Raw genomic sequence first — 16267 nt, forward strand, 5'->3', positions numbered from 1 at the left:
TGGTCACTGAGCAGGGATGCAGTGACTTGTCCCCTATGGTAACTTAAATCCTATCAGAGGAGACAATAAAAAGCAGACAACTTGCAAATACTGCTGAGTTGTTCTGATACAATAAAGGGAAGCAAGGCTTGAGCTGGACGGACTGGTGGGGGAGGAGGGGTTCCCTTTGCTACAGTTGCAAAGGAGCTGAGACCTGAAGAGAAAGCAGGGGAGGGACTGCCGGGGGGGGGGGGGGGGGGTGCAGAGCTCCCACCAAGAGTGTGACTGGGGCAGAAATGAAGACAAGTTGTGGACACCAGGCTGGAGAGATGGCTTCCTGGGGAAGGCACTTGCATGAAGGAGCAGGGACGTAAGTTCAGATCCTCCAGGACGTGTGCAACAACACACGCTAGTGAGCATCTCGGACTGCACACCTGGCACGCCTAGGAGGGATGACAGGCAGCAATGGGAAGACGCCTAGAAGCCTGCGGGGCCAGTTGCCCGCTGTACACAGCGGTAAATGAGAAACCCTGTCTCAAACATGGTAGATAGAAGCTGAAGACAATGGAGGTTGCTCTCTGATCTCCACGTGTGTACCCTGGCATGTACATGTGCGCGCGCGCGCGCGCACACACCTCCACCCCCCTAAAGACAGTTTAGAACAGCAGGCTCTGAGTGGCCTTCAGCTTGGAGATGCACATAGAGAAGCTGCCACCTAAGGCCTTGTGCCACACTTTTAGTCCTAAGCACCTGGTCCAAGCCCATATCCTGACACACAAGAGTCTCAGCCACCGTAGAGTCTAACATTAAGTTTACTTGGCATGGACCTCAGCCTACTGAACAGATAAGCTGCCAGAGCCAAGCCAGAAAAACAAGTTCCGGGGACATAACCGAAGGAGAGAGCCACTCCAACTTGACATATTCTGTCTGTGTCGTCACAGACATGCTAAGATTCACTCCAAGGAAGTATAAACTTCCAGTTCTTCTTAGACAGACCCTCTGACCTTCAATTGGTGGAAGAGGCCAGTATGAGCTTCCTGCCCTCGGTGTGGCCCTATAGACTGCATGAATCACTGGCCCAAAGCCATTGGACAAAGCTTGAGTGGTGTTGAAGGAGTCTCATACCGTCTAGGAAATCTTTATGTGGGGCTCACAGATAGAAAGGCTGCTGCCAAGGAGGTGGCGGGTGGAGGGGGGCGTTGTTGAATAAACATAGCATGTGTTGGCTGCAGCCACCACCGTCTCCCAACCCCCAACATCTGTCCTAGAGACTGGAATCACAGGGTCTATGCAGACTGACAGGATGCAAGAATGAGAGAGGCCTTGTGACCCTGTGCTCACACAGAATCTACAGACCTGATGACTGTGCTCACACAGAATCTGCAGACCTGATGACTGTGCTCACAGATAGCTCCTCATTTCTTGTTCTGTAATATGCTTGGAGTAAGGTGCTCTTTCATATTCAATAGGTCAAAACTACCTCTGCTCTGAACCTGGCTATTCTCCATTATCACTCTGAGGCCTAGGACGTACCCCACCAGATACTTATACTATTTTGTCCCCCCAATTTTACCTTCAGATAACCTTGAATTAATGCTTACCTGCTGTTACAGTTTGCTTCCTCCCTCCCCCAATCCATAATGGAAGTCCTATCTCACAGTACAGTAGAATGGAGTCATATTTGGAGAGAGTGCTGAAACAGGTAATGAGATGTCTTAGGTGGTTCCTATTCCAATGTGATAGCTGTCCTATCAAGAAGAAATTTCAACTCTCACAGGGATAAGAAGAAAGAAGGAAGAGTAGGAGGTAGGGAAGAAAAAAGAGGAAGAGGAGGAGGAAGAGGAAGAGGAAGAAGAAGAGGAGGAGGAGGAAGAAGAAGAATAGGAAGAAGAAGAAGAAAAGAGAGACTAGGAGACATTTAAGAGTCTAGTGGGAGCTGGCAGTGGGGCGTACACCTTTAATCACAGCACTCAGGATGCAGAGGAAGGTGAATCTCTGAGTTCAAGGCTAGCCTGGTCTACAGAGTGAGTTCCAGGACGTTCAGGGCTATGCAGAGAAACCCTGTCTTGAAAAAAAAAAAACCAAAGAAACAAAACAAAAGAAGAGTTCAGTGGGAGTCATCATGTACCAAATATTTTCCTAGTACTTGGGAGGCTGAGGCAGGAGGAACACCAGTTTGAGGCTAGCCTGAGTTATACAGTGTGTTTCAGACTACCCTGGGCTAGAGTGAACCCGGTCTGAATGAGGTCCCCCTCCTCAAAAAGCTGCATTTCAGGAAATGCATTCTGCACTGACTGGTAATATTTCTCCCTCTCTACATTGCAGAAAATGCATTCTTCAGTGACAGGTCCCCAGTGATGTTATTCCCTATATAGGAACAGTAACTGACCCATATTTCTAGGCAGAACAGCACCTGGGAGGTGGAGACAGGAAACCCAACTTCAAGGCCAGGCTCTGCTATCTAGGGAATGTGAGACCAGCCTGGGCTACTGGAACCCTGTCTTTAAGAAACAGAAGGAAAAGAGGTTTCCATTCTAGAGGGTCTGCATGAGGAGAAGCATGTTTACACAGTTTATGGAGCCCCCTTTCTTCAGCGTGTATTATGAGAAGAGCAGCCAGGACTGTCAGCTAAGCTAGCTCAGGGTGCAGGCCACTATACACTTCTAAATCCTGGCTACATCTCTCCCAGCATCCTCTGGGTGGCCCACATGCCATCAGGAAGCTTCCTCTCCCCACCTCCAACTGTAGTCTTTGCTGGGGACCAATGCTATTGCTAGTGGTTGGGTTTTTGTTGTTTTACTACAATTTTTTTCTTTGAAATTTTCCTGTATTTACACAATAACATGACAGCAACAAACTATCTCCCTTAAAGTGAGCATTCCCTGACGCCTCAGGAAGGGAGAGCTGTAGCCAAATGCTCCCTGTGGACTGTGGTCCAGCTGGACAGGAACTGAGAGATGCCCAGTCCACCTTGGAGACGAGGGTGAAAGCTGGGAACCTGTTCCGAGGTTTCCAAGCAGGTCAGTGTCTACCAGGATTCAATATCGCTGTGAATTCATAATCCTGACATTTACATTCAGTATACCGCTCCATCTGTTCAAGGATGAAATTTACCCACAATGGCAGAGAAGCCCTCACCTCGAGTCCTTTCTGGGCGAGCGCTAGTCTGTAACAGGCTTTCTCATTCCCTCCGTCTATCTGAAGCGCCTGGTCACAGTCCAGCTTTGCCTCTTCAAACCGGCCCAGCTTCAAGTAACAGAGAGCCCTGGCGCAATGCAAGAGAGGCAAAGAAGCTGATCAGTGTGTGGGCTGGGAGGACGGCTAGTTGGGCGGGGGGGGGGGGGTAAGGACCAAGGGTGATCAGCCTCTCCAATAAGGAAGTTCAGGAAACAGATCCGGGACGCACAAGGCTAAGAGGTGAGTGGAGATGACTAGGGAGGGATGAGCTGGTCTAAAGTATAGGAGAGAACAGGGATCCAGATCTTCCAAGCAGCAAGATGCCAGGCAACAGGAAGCCTGCAGAGAGGGGAGCCAGGCACTGAGCTCTGTGTGCAAAAGGGTCTTCAGAGAAACCTGTGAGCCACCCCTGTGCAGGCAAAGGCTGAAGGAGAGGGGTAGAAACTGTCTGTTGGATTTAGTGATGACGTGTGTGGCCAGCAGTGGCCACAAGAGGGATGTGTACAAAGAGGCTAGTCAAGAATTTATCGGAGGGGCTGGAGAGACGACTGGGCAGTTAAGAGCCCTTGTCCTCACAGGGCACCTGGGTCTAGTTCCAGCACCCACAGGGTGGCTCACAACCATTTCAACTCCTTCTGACCTCTGCAGGTACCCTGCATGCACATGATATCCATACAGGTAAAACACACATAAAAAAAAAAAAGACTTAAATGGGGGGAGGGGGTGAACACAGTATTTACTTATGAAATTCTCAAAAAAAATTAATTAATTGCATGAAATAGCTAGACCAATGCTTAAAACTGATCCTTTATTCTTCCGGTTACTATTCCCTACCTACACTATACTCCCATCAAATCCTGAAAGTACCGCAGTGGTAAAGATGGCTCCTGCTACACTCTGTAAGAGAGGCTTGTCATTCCTGTAGCACATTAGAAGAAAAGGACAGCGCTTTGAAGGCCATTGGTCACCCCTCACCCTACCCCCATGCCCCACCTCCCACACTGGACAGAGCTTAGGCCCAGCTTGCGACAGCCTGGCCAGGCAGACAGGGCAGGGTCAGATCAGGACAACAACATCAGCCCTTCACCGTTCCCAGTCCCTCTCTAACTCTTGCAGGCCAGCTCTTCCAGAAACACCAGGACAGCTTGCACACCAATTGCTAGAAGCATTACACAGAACTGGCAATGAATGCATTTTATTTAGCTAAGGCGTCACAGAGAACTTGCCTGTTTGTGTATATGGCGCACTCCCTGCTGTTGATTTTTAGGCATTCGCTGTATTTACTGATGGCATCTTTATAGTTTTTGTCCTTTACGAGTTGATTTCCTTCTTCCTTAAGGGCTTGAAATGTTTTTTCATCTATGGGACCAATGAAATAAGAACATAGAGAGAACATTCCCGTAAGTGGATCGATAAAATATTAAGAGTGATTATGGGTAGACCTCCATGGCAAGTCCTGTGCTTGCTCACCACGAGGAGCTGGGCTAGAGAGAATAAGACATAACGTTAAAGAGGAGATGCTGCTGAATGTATGGATAATCATGACGCTGCTACTTTCAGATTAGGGAATAAAATGCCAGCAATGCGTTGGCGTGTCTTCTTTTCTCCACTGGAGACACTGCAAGGACTGTGTGAGAGACAGAGAGAGTCAAACCACACACCAGGACACGGGTGAGCAGCTGGCGTGAGGTGGTCTCAAATGTGACTGCTTCCGCGAGGTCATGAGCCCCACGGTTTCCTGTAATTGCAAGGCATGCTGTCTCTTTAAGTGATTGGGTAATAGTACTTCAGACATCGCATTAAGCTGCAATTATGGCTGCAGGTGTCATTGGTGAGTGGGCATAGTGGTGCATAGCTGCAGTCCGGCTCTTGTGTGGTGGAGACGGGAGGACCACAAAGCTGAGGCTGGAGCAATGGCTCAGCGACCAAGAACACTTCCTGTGCTTGCGGAGGACCCGGGTTTGGTTCCCAGCGCTGTGGCAGGTGTTTCAGACTCTGTGGGCACTGGTGCTCACAGACACATACTCACACACAGGCATACTTTTAAAAACTGGGGACTGGCTCCCTGGTTAAAAGCACTCACTGTCTTGCATACGCATGTGTGTGAGCACTTTGTCTATATGTACATATGTGTACCACATGTGTGCCTGGGACCTGAACAGGTCAGAAGAGGGTATTGATCCCCCGAAACTGAAGTTACAGATGGTTGTGAGCCATCACATGGGTGCTGGGAAGTCAATAAACGTTTGATGATGCAAACTTTTAAAGCCTCATGTATTTACCCAGCATCCAAATTTTCTTACTATGTATTTGCATATTATTGTTAGAGGATTTATTTGTGATGTGTATGTGTGATTTGTGCCACAGCAAGCACGGGGAGCTCGGAGGCAATTTGGGGCAGTCTGCTCTCCCCTCCCCCACAGATTCTGGAGACCTTCAGGTTTGCATGACAAGCCCTTTGATACACCAAGCGCCTCACCTGCCCTGAACCATTTTTTTCAATTTTTTTTTTTATGTGTATTGGTGTTTTGCCATGGGTGCCAGATCATCTGGAACTGGAGTTACAAACAGTTGTGAGCTTCCATGTGGATGCTGGGAGTTGAACCCCGATCCTCTGAGAGAACAGCCAGCACTTTTTTTTTTTTTAAAGAAATCTCTTTCTTTTTTACATTTTATTTATTGTGTATACATCAGTCTGTGTGCCTACAGGCTGGAAGAGGGCACCAGATCTCATTTTGGATGGTTGTAAACCACCATGTGGTTGCTGGGAATTGAACTCAGGACCATTGGAAGAGCAGCCAGTGCTCTTAACCTCTGAGCCATCTCTCTGCTGAGTGATCTCTCCAACCTGACTCATGTTCAGGCTCCGCCCCCTCTGCTCTGCCCCAGGATACCCCTGTAGATCAAGATGCCTTTGGAGGAAACACAGGTATTCCTTCTCACCTGTGATGCCAGGCGGGCAGCCGCTGGGATGTGGCTCCTGGTCTGGGGTCTCTGCAGCAGGATGCCAGACTCGCAGGGGCTCAGACGTGGGTACGGTTGGGATGGGTGGCAGGTTCTCCCGCCATTTTGGTCCATCTTGCTCCATTAAGATCTTCGTTATCCTAAAGAGAGAACGAACAGTTGATGTGATCAAGGAATTAGTGCTTATCTTAATAAAGGTTGAATCAAGAGTCAGACTGACTGCCTGGCAGGTGGTAATGCCTTTAATCCCAACACTCGGGCAGGGGTAGGCGGATCTCTGTGAGTTCCAGGACAGCGAAGTTGGTTACACAGAGAAATCCCCTCTCAAAAAAAACAAAAGAAGAGGAGGAGGAGGAGGAGGAGGAGGAGGAGGAGGAGGAGGAGGAGGAGGAGAAGGAGGAGAAGGAGAAGAAGAAGAAGAAGAAGAAGAAGAAGAAGAAGAAGAAGAAGAAGAAGAAGAAGAAGAAGAAGAAGAAGAAGAAGAAGAATCACACTGAGTTGTGTCTAAGTGTGCTTCCTTGTAGAAAAACACGTGGTCTCTATAAAGTGCTTCCCAGGGATTTTAAAAGCCTGGCATTGATTAATTAGATCATTTTCTTGTCCTTTTTTTTTTTTTTTTTTGTTTTGAGATAGGGCCTTACTGTCCTGCCCAGTGAAGCTCTGAATTTGTGACCCTCCTGCCTGTCTAGCTGAGATTATAGGCATTTGCCTCCAGGCCCAGAGAGACCATTTTCTATTCAAAATAAAATTGTAATTTTTGAAAATGTGAAACACACAACTAAAATTCAGAGCTGGGAAGGAAATTCCCCCAGTTACTCTGGACAGCGGCTGGGCATCCTTCGGGGTTTGTTTGTTCAAGCTGCACCCAGTGGTGGCTGAGACAGAGGCACAACCCGTGCTGGCACCGATGAGGCCAGCTTCTCCCTGGACACCCCTGCTTCTTAGGTGCCACACGCATCAGCACAGTCCCCATGTGTTCTTCCATTCCTAAATGTATCCGTTTATATTCTTCTCATACGAATCAAGGTCAGAAATAGAATTAACGGAGTATTTCACTAAGGCCTTATCTTAGTGAAAAAAGAAATTCTTTTTTTTTAAATCATGTTGCTGATTTTTTTTAAAGATTTATTTATTATGTATACAACAGTCTGCCTCCATGTATGCCTGCATGCCAGAAGAGGGCACCAGATCCCATTACAGATGGTTGTGAGCCACCATGTGGTTGCTGGGAATTGAACTCAGGATCTTTGGAAAAGCAGGCAGTGCTCTCAACCTCTGAGCCATCTCTCAACCTTAAAATTCAGATTACTAGCCGGGCGGTGGTGGCGCATGCCTTTAATCCCAGCACTTGGGAGGCAGAGGCAGGCGGATCTCTGTGAGTTCAAGGCCAGCCTGGTCTACAAGAGCTAGTTCCAGGACAGGCTCCAAAACCACAGAGAAACCCTGTCTCGAAAAAAGCAAAAAAAAAAATTCAGATTACTATTCTTGGTTATTGTTTTCCTCTTATTCTAAACATAGAGGCTGGGCGTGGTGGTGCATGCCTTTAATTCCAGCACAAGTTCAAGGCCAGCCAGGACTCTGCAATAAGACCCTATCTCAAAGTTTTGTTTTTTATGTCAAGTTTAGATTTAAAGGCAAAATTGGATTATATCTTTGGAACAAATATCTGCTTTTAAGAAAAAAAGGCTGGGAAGGTTGGCTGCTAGTAGGGGAATGCACTCATGTTAGTTGGATCTGTAATTGCACACACTTTTGTATAAAAAAAGCTTTGTATTTAGAGACAGATAATTATAATACACATGTTTTCCTATACAGGAATTTCCATCATAAACTACAATAACTCCATCTCATTGGCTGGGTGTGAAAAGATAAGTTTGAACATTAATGTATAACCATCCACAACTGAAGAGGAAAAGGATTTTGAAAAAAGGATTTTTAAGCAAAATGTGTATTACCAGAAGAGAGGAAGGAAGAGGCGGCTGAAAAGAGATGCTGTGTGGCGGGGGCAAGCAATGCAGGGAGTCTAACATACTAAGGCTCCTGGAGAGGAAGAGGGGCAGATGTTAATGGAGACAAAAACAAACGAAGCACAGATGCTTAAATTAAAAAGATAAAAGTTGCTGGTGCCCGATTTTCCACAATGAGTTGTAATAAACGGAAAAGCCAGCATGAATACAGCACCACAGAAATGAAGTGAAATTGTTTTAGTTAAGAACATGGAAGCTGGGGGGTGGTGGTGGTGGTGGCGCACACCTTTAATCCCAGCTCTCAGGAGGTAGAGGCAGGTGGATCTCTGTGAGTTCAAGGCCAGCCTGGTCTATAAGAGCTAGCTCCAGGATAGGCTCCAGAGAGAAATCCTGTCTCCAGAAACCAAATAAATAAAATAACACAACTTTTAAATTCCATTAAAAAAGTGACAGAGTCTTAAAGTCGACTGCTCTGAAACTGCCTTCGTACACAAATGTGCAATACCAAGTTCAGAACACTAAACGTGGAATTCCCATTGGGCCAGACATTCCTTGCCTAGGTGTCAACCAAAGGAAGAGAAACAGGCAAGCGAGTAAAAACCTACCCAGGGTTTCCACACAGTATTGGCAATAGCAACATGGTGGAAACCACAAAGACCATCAACTGATAGACGAACTAAAAAAATAAAAAACCAGAAAGATGTGGTCTGTGCATACGCGAAGAAGACGTAGGAAAGTCAATACTAGCAGGGCCTGCACCGTGGATGAAATACAGAAACGTTTGCCAACACAACAGCGTGTGCTCTATGATTCTATTGCTATGGGATATCCGAATGGATAAATCACAGGAGGCAGGCAGCGCATGCTGGCTGCAGTGGACTGGGAAAAGCCACCTCTGCCTTTTGTCTTTCTCAGGGTGTGTGAGGCATGGCACACGAAGACCAGCACGGGGTCCGGGAAAGTCAGAAATGCTCTAAAAGCTGCCACATGGGAAAATGTCATGGGAGGCATAGTTTTCCGTTTTTACGTGAATGCTGACCCAGTCTGTTATTAGGATTTGAACTCGGGGCCTTAAGCTGCACTTCCAGCCCGAGTCTGAAGATCCTTGCCTTCTCATTCTCCCCCATGGCAGAAGATGCCAGAATTCTAACTAGATCCAACTCTTGGCAATCTCTTCACTAAGTAATACCCCTCCTCCGTGACAGGTGCCTGCTTATCAGGGCGCATGAGCAGATGAGCAAAGCACCCTGCCTGGGCATAAACGACAGGCGGGTCCCCCGACAGGCGTGGCGCCTATGGGGATGCAGAAACTCCATGAGAAGGTGCAGATGCAGTCTGAGCACGGCACCTATGTAGATGCTGCTAGTGTCTGCACTGACTTAGACATTCACAGAAACACCTATGACATCCAGATTCCAGAAGCACATGGAAGCTGTGCACGCGGTGTTATCCAAAGGGAGTAACTTCACAGAAACAAGTGTAAGGTGTGAGAGGGGTAAGCCAGGAAACATGAAGGCGTCACTAGAAACTGAGTTGGGAAGAGGGGGGGCGCTCTTGTAAAATGGGCGTTCTTAGAGGAGGTCCCCAGAGAACCTGGCCCTTTTCTAAGGGAGGCAGACCCCGGAGCAACCTCAGATTCCATTACCTGTTAACACTGCTGCTCGCCAGCTGGATTCCACGGTCGATCTGCAGCACTGTCTTGTAATCCACGTAAGCTTTCCCATATTGCTCTAAGGTTTCATACGCGGTTGCTCGCCGAAGAAGAGGCTTCACCGAGAATGGATGGAGTTCCAGCGCCCTAAGAGGACAAAGAGTCACGTGGCATTCACCCTGAGAAGGGCCCTTTGGTTTCTATTAACGATGCACAGGGCAGGACTAGGCTCGCGAACATCGCACCTGGTGTTTTGTCCCGTGGTCCCGGCAGCACAGCAATTACAGTGTCATTTTTGTTTGTTTGTTTGTTTGTTTTCTATTTTGGTTTTTCAAGACAGAATTTTTCTGTATAACAGCCCTGGCTGTCCTGGAACTCACTCTGTAGATCGGGCTGGCCTCAAACTCACAGAGATCCGCCTGGCTCTGCCTCCCCAGTGCTGGGATTAAAGGTGTGTGCCACCCCTGCCCGGCAATCACTCTATCTTTGAACCCATGGACAAGAAAGCACTCTTGAGTGTCTTCATTCCACAATTAAGTGTGAGTTCCCTGGCACTGCAGCTTTGTAGCCCCCCCCCAGGTACCAGGGCAGCCCCAGCCCCAGAGCAAGGCTTCAAGATTCATGTGGACAGCCTCAAAGTCTTACAGCAAAGAGAGGGCTCAGCCAGGAATGTGCTTGCTCTGGAAGCACGATGACCTGAGTTGAGATTCCCCTCACCTACATAAAACCAGTACGGCAGCATCTGTGTGTTATCAGAGAGGGGAAGACGGGCTGGGGCTCACCAGCCAGCCGGTCTAGGTGAATCCATGAGCAGTCAGCTCCAGGATTAGTGAGAGACTTTGTCTCAAGAGATAAAACGAAGAGTGATTGAGGAGGACACTGGATGCTGACCTCTGACCTCTGACCTCCACTTACACACACACACACACACTCTGAAAGGTAATTCTTAATTGTACCCATACATTTAATAAGGTACCTTACTACTAAACCACAAGAACTTACACGAGTTTTCTGAAACCGGCTTGCTGGCCCTTTCAATAGTTCACAATTTGACGGTAAAACTGTTGTCAGTGACAGGGCAGAGGGAGCCCAGGACTAAACCAACCGCACTTTCTGCTTTCTTGTTCGTCAAGGGTTTTCACCTAGCGCTGTTTGGTCTGTAAAGTTCCTCCAGTATCACTACAGATAGGGTCTGTGAGTCCAGAGTGCAAAGGTGTCCCCGCCACACCCACCACACCCCCTCCTTTCCCCTGCAGGCGCTCACTGCTCTAGACATGACATAAACAATCAAGCTTGGATCTAAAATTGACAGAATGGGTCACATGATTCTTAGCACTTCCTAACATGGCAAAGGAAAGGGTTTGTGTTTTTATTCTTTAACCACAATCTTGAAGATGGAATATGAGTTTATGAGTGGAAAGTCCATTAAAGAGAAGAATCGTCCCACTTCAAACACAGACAAGCGTGCACAGCAGAGCTCACCGGGACAGGAGGCTGGCTACTCGGGAGTCTCCTGTGGGCAAGGCTGTCAGGAGCAGAGGCAGCTTTAGTCTATCTAAATATTCTAAATATAAAGCTGTCCAGGATGCGTGTGTGTGTGTACATGCTCAAGTATGTGTGTGCATGCTCCTGTGTGTGTATGCTCAAGTGTGTGTGTGTATGTGTGTGTGTGCTCAAGTGTGTGTGTGCATGCTCCTGTGCGTGTGTTTGCATGTTCAAGTGTGTGTGTGTATGCTCAAGTGTCTGTGTGCATGTGTGCATGCTCAAGTGTGTGTGCATGTGTGTGTTCATGTGTGTGCATGCTCAAGTGTATGTGTATGTGTGTGTGCTCAAGTGTGTGTGCATGCTCAAGTGTGTGTGCGCATGTGTGTGTTCATGTGTGTGTTCATGTGTGTGAATATGTGTGTTCATGTGTACGCATGCTCAAGTGTATGTGTGCATGCTCAAGTGTATATGCATATTGTGTTCGTGTGTGCATGCTCAAGTGTATATGCATATTGTGTTCATGTGTGTGCATGCTCAAGTGTGTATGCATATGTGTGTTCATGTGTATGCATGCTCAAGTGTGTGTGCATGTGTGTGTTCTGGTGTGTGCATGCTCAAGTGTGTATGCATACTCAAGTGTGTGTGTATGCATATTCAAGCGTATGTATGTGGATGTGAGTTTCAGACAACGTGAAGAGGCTCTCTGACAAGCAGGAAGTGTGATGTGGCTATTTTTTGGTTGGCAAATTATGAAGTAAAAATACTTTTGAGAACACTGTTTCTCAAACCTTTGCTTAGGCCTGATAGCCTCTTTTTGTGTCTCACATCCTAAAACGTGGAGAAGCCACGGCATGAAGTGGGAGTGGGCCCCTTGTACACCACCCACATTCCCAAGAGTGACTTTGCCTACAGACTTGTGGAGAACACTGCTGCTCAGAAGGTGTGTATCCATTGATCTGCAGGCTGGGGAGATGGCTCAGTGGTTAAAACCACTGCTGTTCTTACAGGGACTCAGAGTTCTTAGTGCTCCCCCAGGCTTCACAACCCCGCAACCGCAGCTTCAGAGGATCTGATATCGTCCTCTGGCTTCCTCAGGCTCTGCACTCTCATGCACACACCACACTCATACACACAGATACACAAGGTTTTTAAATTAAATTCTGGGCTGGAAAATTAAGTACATGTATTGTTCTTCCAGAGGACCTTAGTTTGATTCCCAGCACCCAAATCAGGCAATTCACAACCACCTATAACTCCAGCTCCAAGGGGTGCAGCAGCTCTGGCCTCCTCAGGTACCCACACATGTGGCATGCACACACACACACACACACGATTTAAAATAAATACTTTTAAAAACTAAAACCTAAAAACAGTATCTTCACAGGTTAAAAATTTTCCCTCCTTTAAAATGTCTGGCTTGTTTCTTGAGTCAGGGTTTAATGTAGCCCAGGCTGGCCTCAAACTCTATAGCTGAGGATGACCTTCAGCTCTGGGTCCTTTAGCCACCACCTCCCAAATGTGGGGATTATAGGTGTGAGCTCTGACTCCTGGCTTCTCTCTCAAGGTTTGACTTATAATACAGCTATCTGGTAATAGGAACTCATGGAACTCTTAAAAAAAAAGCAAATATTAACTGAAAAACTAAAATAAGAAGCTTCCTTAAAAACATGTGCAGTCTTTGGGGCTATAAGAGATCATTACACTTTCTAGTAATAAGTTATTCCTCATTTATACAGATTCAAGTGCACCCATATTTGGACATGTTCCTGGAGCACATCATGTCTTCTCTGGCATTAAAACAAACCTCCTGAGAATACAAACATTTATGGGTATCATCTCCGATCCTCCTGCTGGTACGCTCACCTAAGTAGGTCGGCCTGCACAGAGGTCAGCAGTGACTGGCAGAACCACATTCCTCGGCTGAGAACACAGTTCAGGGGTCACCCTCCCTGAGTTACAGCCCACTCCACTTCCCAACAGGCCCTCTGGCTCCCTGAGGACCAGATCCTCCTCCTATTCTAGCCTCTGTGGATACTGGAGCTGAAGTCCCATCTCTGGTTTCCTCCAGAATAAGACTCGAGAGAGGAGCAGTCATGTTGAAAGGGCGCTCGCTGCCAATCACCACACACCCACTTCATGAGTTCACATGGCCCCCTCCATCACAGGCAAGGGTGAACGTTTACCAGGCTCAGTGGGGAAAGAGCTCGGATTCAGGGCATCTGATTGTGTTCATGGTGTTCGTGCTCATACCATGACAGAATTCAAGCTGCTCACCTGATGTCGACTAGCTCATAAAAATCCTAAAAACATGACAGCTAATGGGAGCCAGCACAACTGTGGATGAAGACAGGCCAAGCCAAAATAGAAACACTATTGCATTAAACTTCAGTTTATAATATTGGCAAAGCAATAGTAACAATGACAACAACAACAACGACCCAAAGAGCCTTAGAGCTGTTTTGACACTGGAGATACAAACAGTCCGAGCTTAATCTACATCAAGTCCAACATAAGAAGTGTTTGCCTTATAACGCGACTCATGAATTTATTGTCCAAACTAGAGCTTCTGTGATGGCAAAGTCCGAGCCTCTCTAAGTACATGAAGCAGCAGGAGGAAACCAGGCCTGTATTAGCCAATCCAGAAAGTGGCTCCGTGGGTAAGAGCACTGGCTGCTCTTCCAGAGGTCCCGAGTTCAATTCCCAGCAACCACACAGTGGCTCACAGCCATCTGTAATAGGATCTGGTGCCCTCTTCTGGCATGTAGGTGTACATGCTGACAGAGCACTCACATGTAAAGAATAAATAAAATTTTTAAAAAAGGAAAGCATGATGTTTTATTCATGAGCGTATCTACACGCAGTCTAGCAGGTTCCAGAGCACTATTGGGTCAGAACCAGAGTTGAGCCTACTGCCGACCAGGGGCCTGCGGAACCCCACCAGACAGGCCAGGAGCTGAGCAGGGTAAGCGCGACCATTACCTGGAACAAGGTGACTGAAAGTCTAGAGCATCTGTGGAGAGTGGAAGGAAGTGGTCCAGAGGGGGAGCAAGGTGGTACCAAGGAAGTAGCTCTGAGGACAATACTGAGTCACTCAGTGGCTACTGGAGACAACCTGAGCTAAACTCAGGAGAAGCTACCCTGGTGACAAGTGTTCTGAAACTAGTAATTAGGCATCTCTGGTAATCCAGAGAGAGAGGGGAAACACAAATTCCCATGGGAGCATGTGGGGGAAAGTTTGTATAATTTTCTGAGGTTTTTTTCCCCTGTTTTGTTTTGTTTTTATTTTTTAAGACAGGGTTTCTCTGTGTAGCTTTGGAACCAACCTGTCCTGGAACTCCCTCGGTAGACCTGGCTGGCCTCGAACTCACAGAGATCCGCCTCCCTCTGCTTCCCAAGGGCTGGGATTAAGGGTGTGTGCCACCATTGCCTGGCATTTGTATAATTTTGTATAGCTGGAGTGTGTGTGTGTGCCTGTGTGTGTAGGGGGTGTGCGCGCGCGCACCTGCGTGTGTAGTGTGTGTGTGCCTGTGTGTATGTGTGTCTGCATGTGTAGGGTGTGCATGTGCACCTGTGTGTGCAGGGTGTGTGTGTGCCTGTGTGTGTAGTGTGTGTGTGTGCCTGCGTGTATAGGGTGTGCGTGTGTGTGCCTGCGTGTATAGGGTGTGCGTGTGTGTGCCTGTGTGTGTAGGGTGTGTGTGTGCCTGTGTGTGCAGGGTGTGCGTGTGTGTCTGCGTGTGTGTCTGCGTGTGTAGGGTGTGCGTGTGTGTGCCTGCATGTGTAGGGTGTGCGTGTGTGTGCCTGCATGTGTAGGGTGTGCGTGTGTAGGGTGTGTGTGCCTGCGTGTGTAGGGTGTGTGTGTGCCTGCGTGTGTAGGGTATGTGTCTGCGTGTGTAGGGTGTGTGTGTGTGTGTGTGTGTGTGTGTGTGCGTGCCTGCGTGTGTAGGGTGTATGTGTGTGTGTCTGCATGTGTAGGGTGTGTGTGTGTGTGTGTGTGCCTGCTTATGTAGGATTGGCGGTTTTTTACATTCCAGTCACATCAGTGAAACCAGCCTTGGAAATCTAGGCTCTTACACAGAAAACTTGGAAGGCTTTTAAACACCACCTCTTCACACTGCCATACACCCATATCTTGGCAAACCTGGAGTGCGCTTGTTTACCTGTTACAGTCCTGGACGCAGCCGCTGCAGTTCCCTTCTTTGAGGTAGCATGCTGCTCGATTTGAATACAAGATGCTTAGCTCATCCGCACTTTCACCTCCTAAAACCACATTTAATTAAACACAGTTAAAACCGCGAGCAAAACTACAGCTCACCAAAATGACAGGACCGCGGTCTCAGCGGCACTGCAGCCGGTCCCACAGCCTGCTCATCCTGCAGAGCTCCTAGGAGCTGTCCCCGCACTGGCCACACGGGGAATGTAGGACAGACCCATGCAAACCTGCCTGGCCGGCACAGGCTCCGCATTCCGAGGTATTGCTCACGTAGGTCGAGTGGCTCGGTGCCCTTAGTCACCAGGAAGGAATGCGGAGCCGGTGCCTGTCAATGCGCACAGGAGGCCGGCTTCTGTCCCAAGCCCTGACCGGAGCAGCCCGGGGACCCCGGGGGACCCAGGTTCGGCTCCCCTACCTGCGGGTTCCAGCTGTGCTATCGCCGCCGAGTACTGCGAGGCTGCCTCGGCAAACTGCCCGCTGCGGAACAGCTCGTTGCCGCGGCTCTTGAGGTCACCGGGATCCTGGGAAGCTCGGGGCTCCCCGGGGTGCGTGTCGTCGGTGCTACTGGCCCTCTCTGTCTCCCTTGGGCCTCCCGGCTGCTCGGCTCGGGGCTGCGGTGTCCGGCCCCGACGTGATCGCCTGCCGCCCTCGCTCCTACCCAGCAGCTTCTTCTGGATGTTGCCCATGGCGCTCCCGGACGCTGTGGGGAGAGCACCAGGGAGGTGAGTGCATCCCCGGACAGCGATCCGGCCTGGCGGGTGCGGGCGGCGCCACCCCGCGCGGGCGGAGTCCCAGCTCCCCGCCGCCCCGAGTGAGCGTCCTGCCCGCCTGCCC

At 48.7% G+C, this 16267-nt stretch overlaps 1 protein-coding gene across 1 annotated transcript in view; it reads right to left on the reverse strand.

Annotated features, from left to right (window-relative positions):
- The window catches only part of Spag1 (sperm associated antigen 1), a 51583-nt gene that overhangs the window by 5622 nt on the left and 29694 nt on the right, over positions 1-16267 (reverse strand). Inside the window, exons 11-16 of the mRNA XM_075961190.1 lie at positions 15849-16133; positions 15381-15480; positions 9733-9885; positions 6100-6260; positions 4383-4515; positions 3118-3244 (exon numbers count right to left, since the gene is read on the reverse strand). Of these exons, the coding sequence (XP_075817305.1) occupies positions 3118-3244; positions 4383-4515; positions 6100-6260; positions 9733-9885; positions 15381-15480; positions 15849-16133 (959 nt within the window). The remainder of the gene's footprint in view (positions 1-3117; positions 3245-4382; positions 4516-6099; positions 6261-9732; positions 9886-15380; positions 15481-15848; positions 16134-16267) is intronic.

Source organism: Microtus pennsylvanicus, chromosome 2, assembly GCF_037038515.1.
Source record: "Microtus pennsylvanicus isolate mMicPen1 chromosome 2, mMicPen1.hap1, whole genome shotgun sequence".
NCBI classification, from domain to species: Eukaryota; Metazoa; Chordata; class Mammalia; order Rodentia; family Cricetidae; genus Microtus; species Microtus pennsylvanicus.